Below are 865 nucleotides of genomic sequence, written 5' to 3' on the forward strand. Positions count from 1 at the left end.
AGAGAGAGAGAGAGAGAGTGAGCGAGGGAGGTTTATTAACATCCTCTGTTCCATCCAGGTAGCCGATGAGTTTGGTTTGCCAGCTGTTCCAAGGGCATCGCTTCGCTCATAGTTATTTTTATGTACGTTGTTTGTGGTGGAATTGTTTCAGAGCTCATGGTGTGGACACTTCACTGTACATTCTCATACTTAATTGTTGGTTTAGTTCATTGTACACTACATTAACTAACCTGAAAAAAAGAAGAATAAACAGCTACTTGAAATGCATAATGTTTTCAGTCGGTTCAAAGTTTCCAATTGTTTCTATGTTGTGAGCCTAGAGCATTCAGATAAGGTCTGCCTTTGTTGGCGAGAGGGAAAGAGAGACTGATTTTCCAGCTTCACCCCCTTCTCTCTCCCCCTCACACACATACGCAGCGCCCCAAAGAAAAATCCAGACACGTTCCATGGCTCAACATGAAATCAACACAGCTGGTCAAAAGACCAGATTCTCATGTCTTTTGAACCCACAGCAGCCCTTCAAGATTAGCATATGCTGAAAACACATGATCAACTTTTCCATTTTATTTATGTTTGTTACAATAGCTCTAGTGGGGGTGATAGGCATTCTCTGTTAAATTGTGTAAATTCAGCTCGACGTTGGTCTAATAGACTGTCTTGGCCTTCTGCAGACATGAACAAAGCTCTCTCTCCATTTTTATACATTCAGCACCACTTTGGCCCCTCCACATACGTAACATTCCCCCTCTCCCCCCTCTTTCTGCACGCACAGGAGCGTGTGTGTAGTGGGTGGGTGGGTGCATGCGTGCTTGCTTGCTTTGGTACACATGTGAATGGATCGGGGATGGTTGCAAAAGGGGGGATA

The 865-nt window shown here is 44.3% G+C and overlaps 1 protein-coding gene across 1 annotated transcript in view; it reads left to right on the plus strand.

Moving 5' to 3' along the window:
- Positions 1-496, plus strand: part of LOC147623422 (vacuolar protein sorting-associated protein 60.2-like) — a 52,587-nt gene extending 52,091 nt beyond the window's left edge. The window contains exon 7 of the mRNA XM_086821561.1: positions 59-496. Within this exon, the coding sequence (XP_086677687.1) occupies positions 59-112 (54 nt within the window). The 3' untranslated portion in view covers positions 113-496. The remainder of the gene's footprint in view (positions 1-58) is intronic.
- The last annotated feature ends 369 nt before the right edge of the window (positions 497-865 follow it).

The sequence above is a fragment of the Cibotium barometz genome, chromosome 27, assembly GCF_041138505.1.
Source record: "Cibotium barometz isolate CiBa-2024 chromosome 27, ASM4113850v1, whole genome shotgun sequence".
NCBI classification, from domain to species: domain Eukaryota; kingdom Viridiplantae; phylum Streptophyta; class Polypodiopsida; order Cyatheales; family Cibotiaceae; genus Cibotium; species Cibotium barometz.